The sequence below is a fragment of the Ips typographus genome, linkage group LG3, assembly GCF_016097725.1.
Source record: "Ips typographus isolate SLU linkage group LG3, UJ_Ityp_2.0, whole genome shotgun sequence".
NCBI classification, from domain to species: Eukaryota; Metazoa; Arthropoda; class Insecta; order Coleoptera; family Curculionidae; genus Ips; species Ips typographus.
This window is the reverse complement of record NC_138424.1, coordinates 2,133,876-2,153,260: the sequence shown is the minus strand read 5'-3', so window position 1 is coordinate 2,153,260 and position 19,385 is coordinate 2,133,876. Positions and strand designations below refer to the sequence as shown.

At 33.8% G+C, this 19,385-nt stretch overlaps 2 protein-coding genes across 7 annotated transcripts in view; one reads left to right on the top strand and one right to left on the bottom strand.

The window, feature by feature from the left end:
• LOC145726627 (puratrophin-1-like) overlaps positions 1–19,385 on the top strand; it is a 164,001-nt gene that overhangs the window by 120,325 nt on the left and 24,291 nt on the right. For all 6 annotated transcript variants that reach the window (XM_081975806.1, XM_081975804.1, XM_081975801.1 and 3 more), the window contains 3 exons: positions 2,818–2,907; positions 16,457–16,574; positions 18,272–18,461. In XM_081975806.1, the coding sequence (XP_081831932.1) occupies positions 2,818–2,907; positions 16,457–16,574; positions 18,272–18,461 (398 nt within the window). The remainder of the gene's footprint in view (positions 1–2,817; positions 2,908–16,456; positions 16,575–18,271; positions 18,462–19,385) is intronic.
• LOC145725878 (uncharacterized) lies at positions 9,651–11,193 on the bottom strand. The gene is made up of 3 exons (XM_081974793.1): positions 10,392–11,193; positions 10,197–10,329; positions 9,651–9,985 (listed from the first exon to the last, which is right to left on the bottom strand). Exons 1-3 carry the CDS (start codon positions 10,563–10,565, stop codon positions 9,651–9,653), a joined length of 642 nt encoding a protein of 213 aa, XP_081830919.1. The 5' UTR covers positions 10,566–11,193.

The following is a 19,385-nucleotide window of genomic DNA, read 5'->3' as shown; positions in this document are numbered from 1 at the left end:
TTGCATTTAATCGGTTTGTTGTAAACGATATTATAAATGTCGATCAGTGCAGTTTACGATTAGCTCTTCAAGGTTTAACTATGTATGAAGCGGTATTGCACATAAGTGTTGAATTTAAACGGCAAATACGGTTCTGATTAAACGTTCACCAATCAATTTTACTGATTTTCTAATTATTTTCAGCTTAGAACATGAATGAAAATGAATCAGTACGAACGCGACCGGTTTCGGGTTTCTTTAATTTACATTGAGAATTATCGTTGCTTGTTTCATTCAACAATTTGGTTATTTATTTGAACCACTGCGTGTTAATAACAGTTGGTACTGAAGAAAACTTTCTGCAAAAGTGATTTGTATGTTAAAATGATATTCTTGTGGTGATGTGTTGGAATTTTTTTTTTCAGCCAAGTACAACTGACAACGTTGCATTTAGGCACTCTTTTGACTGCAAAAATTACCTAAAATTTGTAAATAGTTTGTCTGTAACTGTAATGTATAAAACTTACCTCCAATGAGGTCAATCAAGTGTCATTTAGGTTAAATGAGTTTACATAAAAGCACTTACATCTCTTAGAGAGTAACGAAAATGATTTTTCCATCACGTGACTTTTTTTTAGTTGACATAATTGAATATTTTAGCCAAATCTGCATAAAACACATCAAATGCCCTAATAATTAAATTTTCAACTCTAAAAGTTTGGAATTAAAATTTTAAAAACATTAACTTGTAGAATAGGTCACGTGGCTGTGAAAATGTATTTTTTTCATTTAAAAATAAGATTAAACATTTGAAATTCTGGCTAAATTTAGACAGTTTGCTTTTCAAAATTTAGGAACACTAAAATAAGCTAGAATTTTGTAAATTTTAAATTTAAGCATTAATTTGTAAATTCAGTCTAAAAATTTCATTTTCAAGTTGGCAATATTGAAAAATGCACGTTCTAGCTAAATTTGGACAAAATGAGTTAAATATGTCTTGATGAAGGTTTCAAACCATTTTTTTTCTACCTAGCAATGTATGATCAGTCTAAAGTGAGCCATATTTTGGTGCAAAAAAAAATTGAAAAATTTGACAAATAGTGCCATTTTTTCAATATTTTAAAGGATAAATGTGGTTATTTCCCTAATTTAAGGTCCTTTGGTATAAATATACCGTTTGTTGTGCATTGGAACCCTTATGGAGCATAATTAAAATTTGCCAAAATTACACTAAAAATGTCATTTTTACAATTTTTGAAAGTTGTAAGTTTTTTATTGGAACTCTAATCAATTTCTCTAAGCCACCATTAGAAAAGGAATAAAGAATACTACAAAATGAGCCAAAACTCCTCTAGCTCTTCATTTTACCGAGATACTGTATCTCAAAAATTAGTTAAAAAAGACACCGAATATCCCCCATACTTTCAGTTTTTTTGAAAAATTAAAAATTTTAAAGTGCTTTTTTTGCGCTTATTTTACTTAATTACAGATTATTTGATATAAATATACCCTTTGCTGTGCACTGGAACCCTTAGGGAGCAAAATAAAAAATTGCACTTTTAACCAAAAATGTCATTTTTACAATTTTTGAAAGATTGTAACTTTTTTATTTGAACTCCAATCAGTTTTGCTAAACCATCATTAGAAAAGGAATAAAAAATACTACAAAATGAGCCAAAACTCGCCTCTCTAGCTCTTCATGTTACCGAGATACTGTATCTCAAAAAGTAGTTAAAAAGACACCTAATTTTTTTTGAAAATAAAAAATTTTTTAATTAAAATAGAAAAATTTTAAAGTACTTTTTTTGCGCTTATTTTACTTAATTTAAGGTTCTTATGGAGCTTTATGGAGCAAAATAAAAATTGCCAAAATTGCACTTTTGACCAAAAATGTCATTTAAAAAATTAGGTTAGATTAGGTCAGTAGGAAAAATCGTTCAATACGTAACGTAACCAATTACTATAAGAAAAATATGTTTTATAGACATCAAGATAAATTTTGTCGTATAATTGGTTGTTTTAGAATATCTTTTAATTTAAAAGATGAAAATTAAAAGGTAAAATTGCTAAAGACTGAGAGCTCAACAAAATAGATAAGAATTAGTGAGGAAATTGGTGTCAATCTAATAATCTAATTTATAACAAAATCAATCTAATAATTTTTAACTTTTAAACTTAAATTACGTGACTAAATCCATTTAGAACTTCCATTGGCATTAACCATCATTCTTAATATGAGTTTTATTACATTTTCATCTTCTCAAGTCAAATTGTTACGTAATCTAACCTAAACAAAATCTGACTGGACCAATAATCGAAGGGCTAGTCGATAAACAAATAGAATCTCACTTTCATTACCGAACAATACGGATCGTGTGTACAGGGCAAGAAACTCGGATATAAACGATTAAAATTTGTTCTTTTTTGCATTGTTGCCGAAAACCATTAAACCGTTTTCCCACGGCTATTGTTTCGCTATCGACTATTGTATTCCTATCTGCCAGTATTATATTGCAGTATCCTACGGCAGCCAATGTTGTCATAGGATATCTGTGATCAAATAGATTGTTTGATTTTTCCGCTGTTTCCCTTCGAATGTTTATTCAATCGCGGGCCGGGCACGTTTTCTCATAAATTTTCCCAGCGGGAAAAAAAATTTCGATGTGGTTATCGACAAGAACCAACTTAATTATTCACGGTCTAAGTGGGTTGATGTGTCTATTACCGACACTTCGTCGTAGCTGTAATAAAATTCACGAGATTATCGACTTGACCACTTACGGAAAATAGCGATAATGACATGCAGACGTCCTGGTTTACTTTGTCACTTTGTTTCAGGTGTTCCAAGCAAAAAAATGGAAATCGCCAGACCTAAAAGCATATCGGAACTTCCTGACAAACTGCTGATGTCCGGGATAAATCTTCCAGGTGAGTTTTGCCCCAGATTGGTTCATCTGCCGAAGATGGTGTGCGCGATCTATCACGTTTCATCTCGATCACGTAATAACATTCTTAACTGTAAGACAATTTCTCGTTATATATGGTTACATAGTTACGGCAGGACACATAATCATAATTCCGTGACAAAACGATTTGGCGGGTTTTGCAAATAGTTTATTAACGAGCTTCATCATCGAAAGTTCATTGATTTTTTTCCTTCATCGATGGGAATTGACTCTCACTCACACAACACATCAACAGCAATAATTTCTCGTCCAATTATCGCACAAATTCCAGTTCGCGTCGATATGTTTTATGGGTTTCGGTGGAAATTCTTACACACGTGATCCTGGGACAAGAACAATGGACTCGTTAATTTCCACGCGCTTATTAAATCTAGGAAGTGCAACGTTTATTGCCGCTTTTAACGCTTTAAACCTCTATTAACTCTCTTATCGTCTTATCTTCACAGCTTCCTGAATACCAGCAAAATTCGAAATAGTTTAACAGTTTAACAGAACTGAAAAATCGGTAAACGGATCAGGTGTTGTGTGTGTGGTCTCTGCTCATCATAAAATGTGTACCTGAGTCGTTAAGGAAATTACAGGGTATCGGATTTCAAGGTGGATAGTGTGGAAGGATTGTAAAAAGAAGGATTTTAGTTTTTTTCCTGCATGTGTGGCGTTGATTAGCTTTTTTTTACTTTACTCAAAGATGTTAAATCAATGACACTCTGTACATGTGAAAGATTTATAGTCTTTTAAAAATTGTTAAAAACGCTCTCATGTTTAAATTGTGAAAACTAGTATGTAATAACTAATAAATATTCTACTTTACCAGGAAAATTTGATCAGTAAATTAGGTAATAGTACATTACTGGTAAATTTTAAATACTGTGTTTCTGGCAGTTCAAATTTTGACACCGCTTTTCTCTCTGGTTGCACAAAATTTTGTAGTGTTTCTCAGATCATTGGATAGGAAATTTAATGAGGATTCCAAAAATGTGCTTAAAACAGTCATTTTCTTACGCCAAGTGGGTTTTACAGGCGATTTTGTTCCTGACTGTCCTTTCAAACTGTGTTTTTGTCAGTTTAAATTTTGACACCGCTTTTTTTCCCTGACTGTACCAAATTTGGTAGTGTTTCTCAGTTTATTGGATAGGAAATTTAATGAGGATTCCTAAAATGTGCTTTAAAACAGTCATTTTCTGACTTCAAGTGGGTTTTACAGGCAATTTTGTCCCTGACTATCCTTTCAAATTGTGTTTTTGTCAATTTAAATTTTAACACCACTTTTTTCCCTGACTGTACCACATTTTGTAGTGTTTTTTTCAGGTTATTGTATAGGAAATTTAATAAGGATTCCAAAAATGTGCTTAAAACAGTCATTTTCTTAATGCAAGTGGGTTTTACAGGCAATTTTGTCCCTGACTGTCCTTTCAAACTGTGTTTTTGTCAGTTCAAGTTTTGACACCACTTTTTTCCCTGACTGTACCAAATTTTGTAGGGTTTCTCAGGTTATTGGACAGCAAATTTAATGAGGATTCCTAAAATGTGCTTAAAACAGTAATTTTCTTACTCCAAGTGGGTTTTACAGGCGATTTTGTTTCTGACTGTCCTTTCAAACTGTATTTCTGTCAGTTCAAATTTTAACACCGCTTTTCTCACTGACTGTACCACATTTTGTAGTGTATTTTAAGGTTATTCGATAGGAAATTTAATAAAAATTCCAAAAATGTGCTTAAAATAGTCATTTTCTTACTCCAATTGGGTTGTACAGGCGATTTTGTCCCTGACTGTCCTTTCAAACTGTGTTTTTGTCAGTTCAAATTTTAACACCGCTTTTCTCACTGACTGTACCACATTTTGTAGTGTATTTTAAGGTTATTGGATAGGAAATTTAATAAAAATTCCAAAAATGTGCTTAAAACAGTCATTTTCTTATTCCAAGTGGGATTTACAGGCGATTTTGTCCCTGACTGTCCTTTCAAACTGTGTTTTTGTCAGTTCAAACTTTGACACCACTTTTCTGCCTGACTGTACCAACTTTTGTAGTGCTTCTCATGTTATTGGATAGGGAATTTAATGAGGATTCCAAAAATGTGCTTAAAACAGTCATTTTCTTACTCCAATTGGGTTGTACAGGCGATTTTGTCCCTGACTGTCCTTTCAAACTGTGTTTTTGTCAGTTCAAATTTTAACACCGCTTTTCTCACTGACTGTACCACATTTTGTTGTGTATTTTAAGGTTATTGGATAGGAAATTTAATAAGAATTCGAAAAGTGCTTAATACAGCCATTTTCTTACTCCAAGTGGGTTTTACAGGCGATTTTGTTTCTGACTGTCCTTTCAAACTGTGTTTCTGTCCGTTCAAATTTTAACACCGCTTTTCTCACTGACTGTACCACATTTTGTAGTGCATTTTAAGGTTATTGGATAGGAAATTTAATGAGAATTCCAAAAATGTGCTTAAAACAGTAATTTTTTTACTCCAAGTGGGTTTTACAGGTGATTTTGTCCTTGACTATCCTTTCAAATTGTGTTTTTGTCAATTTAAATTTTAACACCACTTTTTTCCCTGACTGTACCAAATTTTGTAGTGTTTCTTAGGTTATTGAATAGGAAATTTAATGAGAATTCCAAAAATGTGTTTAAAACTGTCATTTTCTGACGTTACGTCACTGTCGAGTTAAAATATCTTGTAAAACCACATGAAATCTGTCATTTAATGTAAAAAAAATTGACTAGAATTTGCAATAATTACATTCTGAGATTTATGACACTTATTTTGGCAATTGTCACGTGATTGTCTAGCTAAATAGTGTTCTAGAACGTTAAAACTGTCAAGCTGTGCTCAGAAGTTGAAAAAATCAGGGTTCAGAAAAGTTTTCTTGGATTATTCGATATAATGGCTGGTGATTCGATATAATACGTGTTTCTGAGATTTATGAGTAGTAGTAGTCACGTGACTGTCTAGCTAATTTATCCTCTAAGACCACGTGATATCTGTCAAAACTTGAAAAACAATAAAAAAATCAAAATCTGTATTGTTGAAGTATGGTTTATATAACAAACTGGCATTATTTTTCGAGGTAGAATCGATGAAACGAAATCAAAAAACACCTTGTAAAATAAAATTTGTTTCTTTTTTTGATTCATAAATATTTTGATTTGGCAGCCCTGGTTTTAACAGTGTCAATTTAGGAGTGCAGAAACATGTTAATGCTAACCACAAATTTAACTGAACTAAGTAAAACGGACTTTTAAATAACTTCAAGGCTATTCTAAAGGCCACTTTTATAGATCTCAGTTAAACTGTAATTTTACCAGACCATTGTTAGAGTTTAATTGAATCAATTGTGTAAATTGATCCCTAAACAGACTCAATAGATCTTTCTTTCTTACCATTGTTTGTTACAACAGTAAATCCCATTAAAACAGTAATTAGTTTTGAAGTAAATTCGTCTTTATTGACATAATTTTTGTAAAATTTTACTGTCAATGGTGCAGAAACGTATTTTAGTTATCCACAAGTTTAACTGAACTGTGTAAAACTGGATTTTAAATTTTTTATTATGTCACGAAGAGGCATGCACGCAAAATGGTGGATTGAATTTTTTATTACTTTTAGATTTTAATAGGATTTCAATCTATCACAATTTTAGATTTTCATGAACAGTAGTCAGATCTCCTTATTATTGATGTCCTGTTTAGACTAAAATAATCAGCAATTTCTTACCTACGTGTCTGTTAAAACAATTCCTATTTTTACTGTTTTCAGGACCTAACACACATTCTCCAATATTCAACTAATTAGTTAAAAGTAGGTAAAATCATTAAACTACTTGCCTTCGAATTATCAGGTTTATCGCGTTTTTGTCGCCTGAACGTTTTAATAGATACAGATCTGGTTATCTGAACAGAAATCTCCATGCTATGCATTGAATAACTTTGGTTGTTGCTCAAGTGAAACAGACACCTTCAAGTGTCGTGCTACAACCCATTATCTAACGTTCCATAAACATATTTCGGACGTTTCCTTAATGTCTGTCATTTCAGAATTATATGACACACATAATTTTTTTGGTCTAAAATTGTTTGAGAGATGGACTTGCTTGCACAAGTAACCCAGATAAATAAATTTGAAACAGTAGAATTTTGACCCAAAAAACTTAGCAGAGACGGAATCTACTGATGACTAGAATGAACCTTACAAAATAGTTGAAAATCTTCAGATCCAATAAGTTGCAAAAGAAGAGCAGCATATTTCTTCTTGTATTTGTAGGTACAATTCTCGTGGATTCCAAGTTTTTGAAATGAATTTAGCAATAAAACCACAGCCAGGTTGCATATTTCACCTGAATGATCTATTAACCGACATTTTAATCGGCTTTAAAACCAACGCTTGCCTAACCTTCTGACACTAAGTCAACCAGAAACCGAAACGCATTAAAAAGTGAAATTACTTTCGCATTTTGAAACTAAAAGTCAATCGAACGACTTAACAATACTATCACGATCCTCCCAGGGTCCCAGGGCGTGACACACGAGTTATTGTGTATACGCGTCTATCGATATTGTATCGATATCGTGTAGTTAAAATGCCATTTAGATCGGTTTTTGTGTGGATCCTACTATGGTCATTGACGTTTTTGGTTCAATGGCTAATTTATGCGGTTCCTAGCCGCAATTTATCAGGTTTGGAGTGAACAAGTGCGGCAAAATCCATCATTCGCCGGTGGAACGTAAATTTCGATAATATCAGCTTTGAAAGATTTAAGTACCTTTTACTTTTAAAATAACGTAACAAGACCCCTAAAGAAAAATGGCTTTGGTCGAACTGCGACGGATATGGATGTGACGATGGACGATAAACCAAAGACGAATTGCTTTTGCGTATTATGATTATCTAACATTCCTGCTGTAGTTGGAGTAATAAGGATGGATATTCAAGAAATGCAAACCGGATGGTTTTGTCCATTTCGGGTTCCCAGTGGTACACACGAAACGGATCGTGCAGTGGTAGGAACTTTTCACTCAGCAGGTGATCAACGGTTACGTTAGCAGTTTAGACAAATCTACATATTTTCAATTTACAGTCCTGCTACCAAAACGAAAAGTTTTCGTTTCAACAACGACTTGGCAACGCCTCCGGCCACGTTTCGTGTAATGGCAATTTTTCTTCACTTGGGAGAGAATCTAAATGGTCGAACGCGGAAGCGCTTATAAATCAAATCCACCAGCCAGTTTTATTATCGTTTGGACTCTATATTTGCAGATTTCTCATATTAATTCGTACTCGTCTATTTACATGTTCTTTGCGATGCCGCGATCTCTTGCCAATTTTGTTTGTTCGAATCTGTTGAAGTCTACGTGATCCTACGTAAGTACGCGCAAATATGCCAGACGAAGTCTGGGAATCAATTTTACAGCAAATTTTTGTTCAGATTTTTTTTGTTTCTACCTAGCCGTATATCGATCAAGTATTACAATTTTCAACTGCTAAATGATATTAAAGTTCATAGATTAAGCACTGTGATTGGTCAAAGAAAGCAGCAAGCTGAAAGCTGTTTTGTGAACAATCACACAGAAAAGAACAGAATTCTTAATACATTTAAAGACAGTAATAGAAGATCCTATAGACTTTTAGCAATATTACATCATTTTTAGAATATTTAACACTCTGGCAACTTTCAGGAGGTTTTCAGTACTACAAAATTACAAATGGCCGTTTCAAAATGATTTCGGGGGCATTTGGAAATTTTAAAGAATTGTTGTAAAGTTTAGAATACTTTTAAAAGCTTTTTGCAATTTTTATAAACCTTTCAGTAGAGTGTCTAGAAACCTTTGGCATTGTTCAAATCATTTTAGAGGCTCCTGGCAAAAATTATAAAAATCTTGGAATATTTAGGACATTTGATACAAAATATGTTTAATGATCTGTTTTTAGAGACTTTTTGCAATTTTACAGCATTCTTAGAGTGTTTAACACTCTAATAGGGACTGCTGGCAACTTTTAGGAGGTTTTCAGCAGTAATTACATCTCTGTGACATTTCCAAAATTATTCTGGGTGCATATGGTAATTTTAAAAACAATTATGGACTTTTAGAGCACTTGCATTGGCAATTTTTTCAAGGTTTTTAGTAATATTTGTGATAGTTTGGTATATATTACAGCATTCTTAGAGTGTTTAACACACTAATATGGACTTCTGTCAACTTTGAGGAGATTTTCAGTAGTACATAATGGACATAATCACAACTGTGTGGCCGTCAAAATGATTCCGGAGGCATGTGGTAATTTTAAAAAAATTGTTGGAAAGTTTAGAACACTTAAAAGTTTGTCGCAATTTTTATAAAACTTTCAGTAGAATGTTTAGAAATTTTGCCATTGTCAAAATCATTCTAGAGGCTCCTGGTAAAAATTAAAAATAACCTGGAATGTTTAGGACATTTGATATAGTATATTGTACAACAACGGTGAATAAGATGTCCCTATCCCACAAGGACGAGAATTTGACACGACGCCGAAAGCCAAAATGCAATGTTTTGATGCCAATTGTCAGTGAGGATGACAATCAAAAGAATTATTTTGTTTACGTTCAAGATTAGCTGTAATTGGTCTATTTCATATCGCACAGTTGCGGAAAGTCTAGGATTCTGTATTCGTTCAACATTCAACAATTAACATAAATTAAAATATCAATTAATAGGAAAATGTAACTAATAATCTACACATTTTCTTTGTCGGTATTCGAACTATGAACTGTCAGTTTAAATGGGCAATTTTCAAATATACAATTCTGCCACAAATGAAATTCCTGCCCCTTTACTTCATGGTCTACATTTAAAGTAGATTGTTGTTGTGGGTTTGTTGAAATTACTGGTTCTCTGATATCATCTGTGGTATTGTTCTTCATTGGTATTAAATTACAATCATTTACATCCAGAATTTTCATTGCTGTGTCATTTTTATTTCTTAAAGAATCGTCAATGTAGCCTTCTGCTACAGTTGTAGACCTCCAACCACCGTGTCTTTTCAATGAGCAAATGTCTCCACCATTATCTACAAGAAGAGTTGCAGAGGTTCGGCGAAGGCAGTGACCAGTATACCTATTCTTTGACATTAGCCAATTTCAAAAACAACGCTATTTCCTTGGGAATACTTGAGATTTTGTGAATACCCATTACAACTTTGTGGCAAACTCCATTTTGATATTTAATGAAAAAACGATCTGTATCAATAACATCTGGACGAAGAGACAAGTATTTTTTACAAATATTTATGTAAAATTCTCCAACAATTGGATTGTAATTTTTCGTGCTTGGAATTTTAACCAGAAATAATTTTTCCAAGTTTACCATTTCATTACATCGACATGCCCCTGATATGCCGTATATTAAAACAACCTAAAAATGTTGATTATAGGTATTAAAAAAAATCATAAATTCATTTTTGTTTCGGATCTTACCTTCATGGATAAATACTTTTTGACCGCTTGGTGTTCTCTGGCCCAAGTGGTGAATTTATTGTACGCTCGTTCATACATTTTGCGGGACCTGCCAGGAATCAAATTATTTAGCGTATTTGACGCTATTGCTGCTAAAGCAGGTGGTGTACAACTTATTTTATCACTATCACTCATTTCGGCGATTTAGGTCGCTTTACGGCTTCACCATGGCTTCACTGAAACTTTATTTGACAATACAACAACGCAATTACTAGTATTAGTACAAGGTGTTTGACGTTTGAATTTTGAATTAGTGTGCCATGGACATCACGATTTTTGACAGATGACACAGCGAAAGCGTAATAAGGTAAACATAGGATGTGTATCGTTTCCTAGCCAGGTTAACCGATTAATTCGGACTGGTAAATATACATATATAACGGTTACCGAAAAAATATCATTCTCATAGAACAACGGAGATTTGAAGCCAGAAAACCAGAGCAAATGGCCGATAACATTTTTGAAAGCCTATTTTCAAGAACCGCGTTCCGTGTAAATTCGGAGCGCGTAACCGTAATCGACAGATGACGCTAGACAGCCATGATACGCCCTCTGTTAGACAACTTTGGAAATAGCTTTGTGTTGTTATCGTATTAGCCGTGTTGTGTCAATCAGTTTTTGTCTTTTTTGTGTCAGTCCGTTTGTTGTGTGTTGTATGTTGATTTTGAATTTGATCACAAATTTAGCCCTGACACCTTCAGGAAAACTGTATTTCAGAATAAGAACATGAAAGGATTGTATTGCAGAGCCAAGCCTACCAAGCCAATCAAAGCAAAGTAAGTGTTGCATTCATTTCATCTGCTTTTTTCTAAATGCAACGCTTTTAGTCGGGATCAAGTTCTGGACATTATTTTTTTTACCTCCTAGGATATGAAATGGCCTTTCTACGCCAGCAATACAGGTACACAATAGGCTTATTTTAGACCGCTTGAAAAAAAAATATGTTTAATTACCTGGTTTTCATAACCTATTTCGAAAATATAGCATAAAAAACGTTTTCAAGAAGCTCACTTTGAAGAAACAGGTTTTTTTTATAAGGCATCAAAGGAAGTTTTGGTTCGTTTTTCACCTGTAAAATCCAGTTTACTTAGCGTGTATAATGGACAAATAGGCGAAAGCGCTTGCTCATTGATAAACTTTAAGCTATTTTAATTACAAAAAATGACTCTAATTAACAGTTAAAATCTAAAATAAAACAAAACCATCCAGAATCCTTATTAAACTTCAAACCTCAAACATGTGTATTTGCCTGTATTTTAGTAAAAACAAGCAAAGCCACTCAAAAATATTAATCTTAGCCATTCATATCACCTCAGTAAATTATTTTAATTAGCGGTATAAAGGTTTTGCGGCTAGTTTCGTCGGGTAATAAGATTCCTTAAAAGATGTAATTACGTGCGCGAAAATGATTTAAGACCGCAAATTTATATGCGGCGGTGCGTGTGTGTGATACTTTATACTTATACACTTAAGATATTATTAGAAGGTGCTTTTCTAATTAGACTTTTTTTTATTAAATTGTCAGTGTTTTTGCACGACTTGGTACGCTCTCTCTCTGCGTTTAAAAGAAACGCAAAACTGACTTTATTTTGAGAACCTATATGCGCTCAGCAAATATTTACACTTACAAGAAGTACTCATTTGTTACCAGACCAGTGAGATTGGCAAACAGAAGGACGTAAATTTATATTTGCTTAGTTTAATGCAGTAGGCAATGCCGGAGGAATAACACACTATTGATCAGAAAACGTATGTATGCAGATAGAAAGGACAGGATAACGTATGTATTGCCTTATTCAATTATTTTTCATCATCGGACAGAAACAGTTGCTTTTTGTGAGTTCCACCATACTTATTTCCGTTATAAGATAAGAATTAATGTAGAATAAGAACAGGAAAATTATAATTTATGTTATGTGTTTAGTCTTGAAATGTCCAATTTTATTATTATAACTTACTATCAAATCATTTTTCAGATATTTAACAAACTCCATATAATAGAGTAGTTCAAATTCACAAACCTCCTCACCCCCCCCTTCTGAAAGAAGGTTAGGGGGGGTGTGAGGGGGTTTGTGAATTCCAACCCATTTGAGTTTTTCAGTCTCATTTAAGCTTCACTGAATGACATTTGTTGTGTCTCGTTGAGTCTTCCTGATGATTTTTTCACATATTTGACTATCTTCCTTTTCTTCCTCCTAAAGAGTCATCAGGGCGATACTTCTCTCCAGGATTACCAACATTTCTTGTGATCAGTCTTCACTGACATTTAATAGATGCTTACGACTTTTATCTCACTTCTTCTGTTTTGAAATTATAAAGGCATGCGCCGCCACCCAAAGACAACATATGCCGCCTGGAAGCACCGTGGGCGGATTCATTAACAATACAAATTGATTCTCACGTTCGCTACTTCGGTCCTGTTCAATATGCAGACGTGATGAGCCAATTGCAAATGTAAGCAAATGAGAGAAAATTACCTTGTGACTGCTATTTCGTGCTCGAACTTGTGCGAAAAACCACGCTTTTTCGCAACGGCCCGTGAAAACTCACTTTTCGGATAAACGTGTACGATATAATAATACCGTTAAAAATATTCGAGTCGTTTTTCCTCGGACGTGTATAATTAACTTCTTTCTGCGATTTGCCGACTGGTACCCACCCACACTCGCCGCATATAATCGTCCTGATACATCTTAACCAAGGATACTTACGGGGAGGTCTTTTACTTACATATACATTTCCTGGGACCGCCATAGTATTCCATTTACATTTTTTTTGCTAATTTTTACAAAATAGGTACGGCCTCACGCAGTTGGGATGTTCTGATTAAATGAGCTTTCAAGTAATTACAAAATCGTGATGTAATTTCGGTTTCGTTATAGTTCAGTAAGTTAGTCAATTAAATAGTTATTTGCTATCTCTTTACCATAAATATGCTATTTGATGTGCAATAAAACCTTTGTGAAGCTTAAAAACAAACATTTTCCAAAACTGCAATTTTGCCAAAAATCAATTTTTTAAATGACTTGAATCGAATGATTCGAATAAGAGCATAAAAAAGTACTACACATTGGATTAAGTCACGTCTTTCTAGCTCTTCTGAGATATTCCAATTCCAAAAGTACTTATAAAACACCTGGTGTATCACAAAAATACACTTTTTTGGTTCACTCGATTTTACTAATTTTTTTGAGGATCAAAAGGTATTTTCTTTCTCTTTCTGATGAACTAAATGATTTTTTTTAAAGTTCAAAAAAATTATTAAAAAAGAGTGACTCAATTTGAAGATAGAGCCGCTCAATAAAGACCAAAAAATTTGCTGTTCCATTCTTTTTGACGAGCAGTTTAGTATGCAAAAGTCTTCTTTTCCATGAGCTTATCATTTTGATTAAATTGGTTTGATGTATGGTAATTTTGATGTCATAGTGAAAATTGTGACTGTCAAGATGACAGAAAATTGTGATTATTTGAACCGTTAAACTAATTTAATCCAAATTGATAATCTAGAAGAATAATATAACATTTTGCAAACTGTAAGGTTTATTTCCTCTCGCCATGTCCTTCTATTTACCATCTGTTACGGACTACCGCGTAATAATTGTATGTTAAACCGATCCTATATACACGAAGAACAATTATTATTATTTGGAATCGCACGCAAACTTATCTAGCACTAAATCAACAACCTGAACCCGGGTTCCCAAGCGGCAATTAATAAACATTCATCATTTTATTTAAGAGTGATATCGACGAGAAGATAATTTATATTTTACCGATTTTGGTCGATCGTAAATCTAATAACGGGGACCCAATTCCCACATAGGCGCACTTGCAAGCTGATGCGTCCAGGGACCTTTTTTTCTTAACCTTATGCAACCTTGGTACTACCTCGGGTACTGTTCGTATTGGGTACTAAAACCATCTAAGTGGACTGCGATAACCCGAGTCACTGGGCCTTAAGTCTGGCGGTCACTCGGGTAAAGAGGTGCGGCCCGCCCTTTTTGACCCCGCCGCTATTCATTTCTTCTGCTAACGGTGTCAGGTGTCATCCCTGACGTATTATGTGGGTTAGATATGTCACGTCACGTGGGTGCGGTTGGATTTGGGTTTTGATGTAGTTTGTATTAGTGCGGACGACACTACCATACACCCACTCTCTAGGTCAGGTACCGTTCTTTGATAGATCTTCAGGGAAAAAAAATAATAATTTGGACACAACTTAATTTGAATAATTTGACCTGGAATAGTGCACATTTTGAACTGCAGATGTCAGTGTTGAATGTGACTGTTTAGGTAAAGTTGTCAAATTTTGGCCATTTGCTACACCCTGTATATTGTTGTTAATATAACATGAAACATAAAAAATGCCCGCCATTTTGACATTTTTTTTATGAACAACATATTATGTACTAGTCACTGATTTATGGTTTGAATTCAAATTTGTATAACAAACACTAGATATGTGAGGTTGTTGGTAAGTTCAGTATTTGCGCAAATTTCAGCAGTTTGTAGTTTGTGATTGCAAGCAAGCTGAAAGCTGCTTTTTTGACCAGTCACCAGACTACCTATACTGTGCTGAAATTAGGTTCTTTGGTTTAAACTTGATTGCTTTAGCATTATAAGTATACTCCATAATTGACACAATGGCGACAAACGAGCGTTTTTAATTTCAGGTTAGTTGTGGCATTTTTGAGAGTAAAAGTAGTAAAATAGTTGTAAAGAGTAAAATTGCAATTTTTCTAAAAAGTTTAATATATTATATACATCAAAAATGATTGATACAGTATTATTATAGGTAACTCTTTGTCGAAAACGAATCTACAGGGTGTTTAAGTTAGAATTTTGTTAGATAAGAGCGAGCCATGATTTCTATTACAATGAAGACAGAAAATAGAATGTGACAGAACTGGTTGGCAATGGCAGGTTTCTGTCAAATTATGTATTCCTTTCTCTTGATAACTCTCTTCCTCTGTTTCAAGAATCTAGTAAAACTAATTTGTGCTGTAAAACTAGAGTTGGTCACACTATTTTCGGACACCCTGTATGTAATTACTTCACTCAAACAGATGACATACGTTGGCAACTGGATATTGTTTTTACGAGAACAAATCAATGCTCTTAACAAAGATGGGAAAAAATCGTTTGTTGGCACGGATGTGACGTCATTTGACAGTTGTTCACATGATTGTTTTATCAGAATGTTGTGAGTGATAACTTGTGATCAACTGTCTGTATCACTGACACATGTCACTTTTTTCCTAGTTTTTGTCCATCACATCGATTGTTTGGATATTTCTATGTATTTTTGGTTGTTTACATAAAATTTATTATTAGTGCACATGCATGGGAACAATAAACGTCACCAGCCTCCCATAACCGAACTTTGCAAATAATCCAAAACCAGCGTTTTAATCAATTAAATTAATTAGGATTAATTTTGATTTGCTCACACCACAAGCCTTCTTCAAAGGAGGTCATTTTTAAATAATTTTCTATCTTGGATTATCGGTCTTAGTTTTTTTTACTGAGTTACAAAACAATAATTTAATTTAACAAAATTTGCTATCAGGAAGAGATTTACCTAATTGAAACGATTGTAATTATGCAAACAAAACGCTACAACCATTAACTACTATGATCTTTCACTTGCAGTGAGTAAAGTTTATTATTCACTGCCATTAGGTTCGACAGGCAATTAGGGTCATGCAGCTACCTTTTTAGAGGGTGGCCGGAAAAAAATTCGAACCGCACATCTAGGTCTTCCTGGTCCCTACCCACCTGAGAATACCCTCTGAATTATTAGGCTAACGACCTTTAATCAATTGCTTTTCAAAACAGGAAAGAGCCAACAAGTAGATTTATTGAAATTACATAAAATATCTATGTGCCGCACATTATATTGGATTTCTCACCACTGCTACTGCTTCGCGTTTCGAATTAATTGGATATTATTAATGATGGCCGTGTTACACGGACTTGTCAGTGGGTTTTCGCTTAGTAAATTTTCGCTTTTCTTGTTCTTTCAGGTACCGCAGACGTTGACGGACGACCGATTATTCTCTGTTACGCCGAATGCATTTCCAGAGCGGCCTTAAACAAATACGAAATCGCCAAACTCCTGTTGTATTATACTTCCATACCCACGTAAGTTTTGGTCCTTTTTATTATTGATATTCATCAATAACTTATGTTAGTACTTAGAGAGAACCACGAGAAATCGGCTAGAAGATCCCTGCTTACCATTGATTTTCTTTGAATTATTTTGAGAAGAATCGCTGGTTTTAAGACTTTGTCCTCATACGGACAAGACCAGTACTTCTTTTCAATTAACGTGGTTTTTGTCTAAAACTGTAATGAACCTTGAAACTATCGATAGAAGTTATCAAGAGAAAAAAATGGCATTATTCCAAGTTTTGAAACGTTTAAAATGCTTTTTTTGTGCTTATTTTACCTAATTTAAAGTCTTTTGGTATAAATTTACCCTTTGCTGTGCATTGGAACCCTTTTGAAGCAAAAAAAATTAATATTTTGACAAAAAATTACTTTTTTTCAATTTTCGAAAGGTTTAAAGTGGTTATTTCACCTAATTTAAGGTTGTTTGGTATAAATATACCCTCTGCTGTGCCATGGAACCCTTATGGAACAAAATAAAAAAATTGCCAAAATTGCACTTTTCATCAAAAATGTCATTTTTTCAATTTTTGAAAGTTTGTTTTTTTATTGAACTCCAATCAATTTTGCTGAATCGCTGTTAGAAAAAGTATAAAAAAAACACTACAAAATGTGGCAAAACTCACATCTCTAGCTCTTTACGTTATTGAGATACTGTTTCCCAAAAAGTAGTTAAAAAAGACCCTTAACACAAATTTTTTTGAAAAATGAAAAATTTTAAAGTGCTTTTTTTGCACTTATTTTATATAATTTATGGTTCTCTGGTATAAATATGCCTTTTGCTGTGCATTTTGACCCTTATGGAGCAAAATACAAAATTTTGCCAAAATTGCACTTTTGACCAAAAATGTCACTTTGTCAATTTTTGTAAGGTTGTAACTTTTATTTGAACTTGACAAAAATGATATTTTTACATGCGAACTGACATTTGAACTTCAATCAATTTTATTTAAACGCCTTTTTACAAAATACGTTTTCGAGATATTGAATAGGTTTTTTTTAGAAATTACAACTTTGACTTTGTCACGTTCCCCAGAGTATCAGATAGTTCCTAATGTGTAGATTTAACTTATTACTCCCTCCTTAAAAAATGTACTTGTAAGTTCCAAATTTGGCTTAATAAAACATGGGTATCCCAGAAACTAAGAGAGATACAGTGTGAGTTTAATAAAAACAAATACACATATGTAAACAATATAACTACAGAACTCATTCATTTTGGGACGCCCGGTATTTTTTTATTTGTTTTCAAGTTGAAAACCCCCCTTCATGTTTGGCCTTTGTACACAGGGAATAATAAACTCTCGACTATTTTTAGCCGTTAACTAACAATGTATTTTTTGCTTGTAAGGAGTGATTTTAAGGTCAACCAGAGTTTCCAAAACAATTTTTTGCTGCTGTTACGCACTTCTCCGCTAAACAAAAAAAACACAAAGTTTCTCTAGGCACATAATGCAAAAAAAAGTCAATTTGAAGAATCCTAATAAACGGTAATTAACACCGATTCGGCCGGAAAAGGAGAAAATAAAATGACAATAACCCGGCGGTTTCTTGTCTACAATTGTCTTCATTCCGTACGTTATTAGAGAGAAGGAAGTTCAATATTGTCGTAGTATTTATGTATGAGAAAGCCAGTTAGAGTTTTAAACCACTTTTTTTTTTAATTTCAGTCCCGATATCAGGCAAAAAGGTTTCACGGTACTACTGCTCGCAGAAAATGAAGCCGACTATAAAATGCTGGAAGTACTGGACAGATCGGTGTGTCTGATAGGAAATTGCATCAAAATCCAGCGGTTTCTAGTATGGAGTCCTGGAATTAAAAAGGATAAAGACTCGAGAACGTTAGCTAGTCAAGTAGAGGTGAGTAGCCGAATTTCTTCCACAAAAAAAAATAGATGCGTAAGGCTTACTAAACATAAACGTAATTGAAATTCACCTCGGTTCACTATTACTTCCATTCAGACTGACATATCCGGTAAAGCCGGGCCCATACGGTTCGGATCATCAAATCCCTTTTATAGGAGTCACTTAAAATGTTGTAAAACTTTGAGAGACAATGCGGGCATCAATTCGAGTGGCTCGCTTTTAGACCGCCCTGTTGCCAGAGAGCTTTTGTTTCATTCCGTGTTATTGGTATGTGAAAAAGTGCCTTAAATCAGTGATAAAAGGGTAAGAATTCTTTGTTGTCTGTAAAAATACCTGATGTTTACAACCCTAACACAGGCGAGTTCAAGCAAATATTGCCTTTTATTATATCTAAGTCTTCAGATTGGTAAGGTAAATTTACTTAATGCAAATTGCACGTTAAACAAGCGACCGAGTAACTGAAAATTTCATTATATCTGTTTAAAGTACTGTAATTTGAATTCTCATCTTCGGGCTAGATCCGCATTTTGTATGATTGGTGTGGAATAGGCGATGAGGAAGGAAAATAAAATCACCTTTTGGCCATACGTAATTGACGGTTATAAAATATGGAAGGTTTGTGTGTGAAATTTGTAATTGAAGTTGTAAAGTTTTAGTCCGTTTTTGTAGTAGTCAGTCAAAGAGGGTCATTACCTAACTAGCTATTTACACTGAGGTCGTAGGTAATAGTATATTTCGTAACTAGTGCTGTGAGAAGTATTTTACGCACGATATGGAATAAGTAATTCCATGAGTACGTAAAATTCCTTAGAGCACGTGTGACATACTATACTTTACCTACGACCAAATGGCAATTCATATAATTCATTACATCATAGTCATTTTTCATGAAAAAAGTATATTTTCAACGAATTAACA

Coding starts and splice junctions, on each gene's coding strand:
- LOC145725878 (XM_081974793.1), bottom strand. CDS start 10,565: ATGAGTGATAGTGATAAAATAAGTTGTACACCACCTGCTTTAGCAGCA. Junction 10,330..10,391: donor AAAAGTATTTATCCATGAAG/GTAAGATCCGAA, acceptor CAACATTTTTAG/GTTGTTTTAATATACGGCAT. Junction 9,986..10,196: donor AGAATTTTACATAAATATTT/GTAAAAAATACT, acceptor CTCTTCTTGTAG/ATAATGGTGGAGACATTTGC.